The following is a 5,423-nucleotide window of genomic DNA, read 5'->3' as shown; positions in this document are numbered from 1 at the left end:
AGACGCAACGACCGAGATTAAAGCTGTTTAACACACCTGTGTGGCTGCCAGCTCTCAAGGGAGAAGGGATGTGGGTCATACCAGTCTGGCCCCCAGATGGCCGTGGGGTTACAGGCTTTGCCCCCAACCACTGTGAGGAGTGGGGTACCATTCCAGGACCATCCCCTACATCAGCGGGACCTGGTGGGCAGAGTCTGCCTACTCAGCCATTCGGCCAGGCACGGTTGGGGAAGGCCTTTGACTGGGTGCTGTGAGAAGGGCAGTGCACCCTTGATGTTCCAGGTGAACTCTCAAGGTCTGAACCAGGGCAGGCACTGGGTGGGAAAGCTGGTGGGATCAGAGTACCGCCCTGTCCCCAGTGACCCCTGCTGCCCCTGTGTGGCCTGAGCCAGCACTGCAGCCAAGTCAGAGGAATACTCTCCTGGTTTCCGCCTCGATCATACAGCCTTGGACAGTGCTTCTCTGGGAAGACAAATACCCATACACCATGTGGAGGGCTGATTGCCGGGGGTGGGAAAGTCAGAAAGCTGTCACAGGTAAGCTCAGGTCAGAGTGCAGCAGTCAGTGGGCTTTGACTGCTGGGTCACCCAGAATTCTCACTTGACCTTGATGCTACAGGGTCATGTTAGCAAACCAGTTTCACCTAGTGGGTTATTGATTGGCGGTGCCTGCTTGGAGCACTACTGTGATGGCAGAAATCTGTCTGACTACATGAACCAGAATATCTTGATGGATTGGTGAGGCCTCCCTTGGGCAGAGCTGCAGGGTCATAGACATCAGAGTTAGATACCCACACGGGCTTGGCCATAAAGCAGCACATGGAAGACTGAAAAATGGAAATTTAATGTTGTAGGAAGGAAGATGCTTAGGGGCTGGGTTCCGGCAGCGGGATACCACCCTGTCCCTGGTCTTGGGTTAGCAGACGCAGAAGCAAGGAGTGTAGGGCCCGGCAAACAGGTGTGTACCCCAGACGGCTCAGGTGCAGGTAATCATACATGTCGTGGTGGCTGATGGTACCATCTGAGTGCACAAAGCCAGGGTCTGCGTCCAGGAAGTGGGCCCGAGGGTGGCCAGCCAGTGCTGCCCGTACCAGCTCATTCACCCGTCGGTTTTTCTCTCGAAGTGGGTTGGGGTGCTGGCCCCGAGGAAGCAGGCCCTGGGGAAGGCACAAGGAGTTGTGAGGAGGCATCCTACCAGCATCTGGGTGTCCTGCTCCTGTGTCAGATTTCTCTGTCCCCCATCAGGAAGTCCTAAGCTCCAGAATACACTAGGAATGGGAAAATAGGCGTTTTGGAAACACAGATTCCAAACTATGGTCCTGACAGCTCACTCTAGATGTGGAACCTTCTAGAAGTAATGGAAGCTAGCTAGGTTCACCTTGGGAATGTCTGACTACTCTTGGCTATTTAAGTGTTTTGAGTTTTTCAACACCCTGATAGCTCAGTTGGTAAAGAATCCTCCTGCAATGCAGGAGACCCTGGTTCAATTCCTGGGTCAGGAAGATCCCCTGGAGAAGGGACAGGCTACCCACTCCAGTATTCTTGGCCTTCCCTGTAGCTCAGCTGGTAAAGAATCTGCCCGCAATGTGGGAGACCTGGGTTCGATCCCTGTGTTGGGAAGATTCCCTGGAGGAGGGAAAGGCTACCCACTCCAGTATTCTGGCCTGGATAATTTCATGGACTGTATAGTCCATGGGGTCGCAAAGAGTCAGACACAACAGAGTGACTTTCAGCAGTCCCTTGGGCAAAAGGGGCTATTTGCCCCCGAATATGTCCTTCACCACAGCCCTTCTGATGGGCACAGCAAGCTTCAACATGAGATTCTGCCTGAAAGCCACTGCTCTGAGAACTGCCCAGAGCCGTGCAGCTGTGGCTACACCCGAAGGGGTCCCAGACCACAGCCGTTCTTCCTCCCCTTGCCCTCCCCACTCTCACCAGCACCACGACCCGCGCCTGGGGCTGCCGCTCGTTCACCAGCTGCACTATGGCCTTGATGCCCCCAGTCACCTGCTCTGCGGTGTGCCCGTGGTTATTGGTACCGACCCAGACCACCACAATCTGTGGAAAGAGAGGATGGAGCGGCGGTGAGGGGGGCAGGCTGAGGGGGCTCTGGCTGCCCACCCAAGCCCTGCTCACCTTGGGCCGGATGTGTTCCAGCTCCCCATTCTCTAGACGCCACAGCACATGCTGTGTGCTGTCACCACCAATGCCAAAGTTAAGTGCGTGCAGAGGGGAAAAGAGCTCCCGCCAGATCTGTGGGCAAGAAGTGGTGTGGGCACAGGGGCATTGTCAGCATGGACCACCGCTCTCCATCCAAAGGTTAACCAAATGTCGTCATGTTAGAGCTTTGTTTTATGAAAGCAGTCTGGTTAAATCTCACCTTAAGCAAACCCCAATATAGTCAAACCTCACTTTACACAAACCCATCATGGTCTCACTTTCATAAATCCTGATAAAAGCAAGACTCCTTTTACGGAAACTCATTCTGCTTGAGCCAGGTATCAAACCAACAGCATTCCAGTTGAGCTTCACTTTGAGGAAAGCCATGGTTTAACACCTCTTAGTGAATAGGTAGCATAATTGAGCTCCATAGTAGAGACCTACTGACCTTCATTTTGTAGAAACAACTATAGCTTTGTGGAAATCCATTAGGGCTGTGCATTAATTTAAGCAAACAAAAGAGCCTCATGGTAGGCAATCTTCTTGCAAGAAGCCTCATTTTAAGTCTCACTATACACAAACTCAATACGACAAAAAGCCAGGACACAACACACTTCCTTCTCAGTAGAACGTGACACATTATACAGAAAATCTGGGTGTCCGGTGTTACGTGAGGGTATTTTGAGTACCCCACACACCGCCTAGCCCGGGCTCTGGTTCAGGAGAGTCAGTGAAGGCATAGGCCTGGGTGGGGCAGGAGGAGAGGGACGGGCCTCACCTCGCACTGGTGCATCAGCTGGACCAAGGAGTCACCGATGAAGACGACTTCGGGTTCCTTATCTTTGCTGTCTGCTACGAACCGATGGTGCTTTGGGGACGTAAAGGAGGGGAGTCAATGGCATGCACGCTGCGGCGCCCGCCCCACCCGGCTTCCTTAGGCAGCACCACCCCAACTGCCCTCAGTTTCCCAATCTCCCAGGGAGAGCTGCGGGAACCAGCTGCTCTCCTCTCCCTGCCCTCCCCGCCCCCAGCCCCGGACTCCGGAGTATCGCGGGCGGGGTCGCTCACCAGGGACATCCAGCGCCCGTCGCCCTGCACGTCCTGCACCGGCGTGGGCTTGCTGGCTGGGTTCTCGTCTCCACTCATCTTGGCGCCTCTGCTCCTGCAGGACGAGCGAGCGCGGTCGGCGGGACAGTGTTCCGGGAGGAGGTGGCGCCACCACGCCCACCCCTACCCCTCAGGCAACAATGGACGGTCCCGAAGCCCGCACTCCCGCGGAGAGCGCGACAGATTCCCGGGCACCGCCCCCGCTCCCGGGGCGGAAACCTTCACTTAGGAGGGGAGGTGTAATTGGGAACCTTAGCTTCCCCCACGGCGGCCGCGCAGTGGGCTCGTCCGGCGCTTCCTGCTCCGGCCGCTCACTCGGGCCGCGGCGGCGGCGGCTGGCGCACCCAGGCACCGGGGGGCGTGGGGGCAGGCGAGACCATCCAGCATACCGTGGGGAGGGGGTGAGAAACCACCCTACCGGCGTCACGGGGAGGAGCGAAATACCTGAAGGCCGAGAGTAGGCGGGGAAAATCTAGCGCCAGTCCTGGGGGAAGAAACCATTTGCTGTAGGGCGAGAAGTGGGGGGAGGGGCCGGGGTGGGGCTGTATGTGTGTCCCTCATTCACGTGGTGTTGGGGAATGAGTGGACGAGTCCATTCCTTGGATCTCTTGAGGGGGTGGCTCGTACGCACCTGGCTAGGAAGGGACGCACCCATTTTCTTCAGACGTAGGGGAGAGAAAAGGAGGACGGCAAAATGTGAAAATTAGAGGCTAAGCTGAAGGCGACACTTGAAGGCAGTGCTGGGACTTTAGTGAGTCTCTGCGCTCATGGCCCTCCCCTGCCAAAATCACCAGTTTTTGTGACATAATAGCTAAACTATATGTCTCAGCATTATTACCCTGCAGAGAGGGTAGTAGAAGATGCAGAAAGATAAGGGAAATTAGAGATGCTGCAAGGGCCAAGTTAGCTTGGCGCCCCTCCCGCGCAGCTCACCTTACAGATCTGTGGCCTCCGCTCCCCTCCCTAAACCTATGGCTGACCGACTTCAGTTGGGTGTGTCTGGGCTCTGAAACCTACATCCATAGCCAAGGTCATCTAAGGTAGCTGACTCCCACCTTCTGCCCCAAATTAATCTCAGACCTCAAGTCTTCCCAGATCTCCTTGTTCTGGGGGACCAGGTGGCGGGGTCCCACCCCCAAATAATCCTGATCATGTTCCTGAAGCTCCACTCCCAAATGAGACCTTCATAGCTATTCATTCCTTCTAGGAAGGTTGATACTGAGGTACAGAGATGCATTTTATTATGTTTATGTTTTGCCTCAATCCACTTGCCTGGAACAGGGCCTGACTCAGAGTTCAGTTTAGTTCAGTTCAGTCGCTCAGTCGTGTTCCACTCTTTGCGACCCCATGAATTGCAGCACGCCAGGCCTCCCTGTCCATCACCAACTCCCAGAGTTCACTCAGACTCACGTCCATCGAGTCGGTGATGCCATCCAGCCATCTCATCCTCTGTCATCCCCTTGTCCTCCTGCCCTCAATCCCTCCCAGCATCAGTCTTTCCCAATGAGTCAACTCTTCGCATGAGGTGGCCAAAGTACTGGAGTTTCAGCTTCAGCATCATTCCTTCCAAAGAAATCCCAGGGCTGATCTCCTTCTGAATGGACTGGTTGGATCTCCTTGCAGTCCAAGGGACTCTCAAGAGTCTTCTCCAACACCACAGTTCAAAAGCATCAATTCTTCAGCGCTCAGCCTTCTTCACAGACCAACTCTCACATCCATACATGACCACAGGAAAAACCATAGCCTTGACTAGACGGATGTTAGTCGGCAAAGTAATGTCCCTGCTTTTGAATATGCTATCTAGGTTGGTCATAACTTTTCTTCCAAGGAGTAAGCGTCTTTTAATTTCATGGCTGCAGTCACCATTTGCAGTGATTTTGGAGCCCAAAAAAATAAAGTCTGACACTGTTTCCACTCTTTCCTCATCTATTTCCCATGAAGTGATGGGACCAGATGCCATGATCTTTATTTTCTGAATGTTGAGCTTTAAGCCAACTTTTTCACTCTCCTCTTTCACTTTCATCAAGAGGCTTTTTAGTTCCTCTTCACTTTCTGCCATAAGGGTGGTGTCATCTGCATATCTGAGGTTATTGATATTTCTCCCGGCAATCTTGATTCTAGCTTGTGTTTCTTCCAGTCCAGCGTTTCTCATGATGT

The 5,423-nt window shown here is 54.0% G+C and overlaps 1 protein-coding gene across 2 annotated transcripts; it reads right to left on the bottom strand.

Annotated features, from left to right (window-relative positions):
- Nucleotides 1–861: 861 nt before the first annotated feature.
- On the bottom strand, nucleotides 862–3,774 carry PAFAH1B3 (platelet activating factor acetylhydrolase 1b catalytic subunit 3). 2 transcript variants are annotated; one of them, XM_068993252.1, is made up of 6 exons: nucleotides 3,711–3,774; nucleotides 3,228–3,321; nucleotides 2,938–3,027; nucleotides 2,136–2,252; nucleotides 1,935–2,057; nucleotides 862–1,156 (listed from the first exon to the last, which is right to left on the bottom strand). In XM_068993252.1, exons 2-6 carry the CDS (start codon nucleotides 3,303–3,305, stop codon nucleotides 866–868), a joined length of 699 nt encoding a protein of 232 aa, XP_068849353.1. In that variant the 5' UTR covers nucleotides 3,306–3,321; nucleotides 3,711–3,774; the 3' UTR covers nucleotides 862–865. The 2 variants fall into 2 exon arrangements, with proteins under 2 accessions (XP_068849353.1, XP_068849354.1); XM_068993253.1 differs by lacking the exon at nucleotides 3,711–3,774 and adding an exon at nucleotides 3,518–3,595.
- Between the last annotated feature and the right edge of the window lie 1,649 nt (nucleotides 3,775–5,423).

Source organism: Capricornis sumatraensis, chromosome 20, assembly GCF_032405125.1.
Source record: "Capricornis sumatraensis isolate serow.1 chromosome 20, serow.2, whole genome shotgun sequence".
Lineage (NCBI taxonomy): Eukaryota > Metazoa > Chordata > Mammalia > Artiodactyla > Bovidae > Capricornis > Capricornis sumatraensis.
The sequence above is the reverse complement of the archived record's forward strand: the minus strand, read 5'-3'. Positions and strand labels throughout refer to the sequence as shown.

What these genes read in the sequence shown, in the direction of transcription:
- PAFAH1B3 (XM_068993252.1), bottom strand. Translation starts at nt 3,305, where the DNA reads ATGAGTGGAGACGAGAACCCAGCCAGCAAGCCCACGCCGGTGCAGGAC. An exon ending in AGCTGATGCACCAGTGCGAG is followed by an intron (nt 2,253 to 2,937) that starts GTGAGGCCCGTC and finishes TCTTGCCCACAG; the next exon opens with ATCTGGCGGGAGCTCTTTTC. An exon ending in AGGCGCGGGTCGTGGTGCTG is followed by an intron (nt 1,157 to 1,934) that starts GTGAGAGTGGGG and finishes TGCCTTCCCCAG; the next exon opens with GGCCTGCTTCCTCGGGGCCA.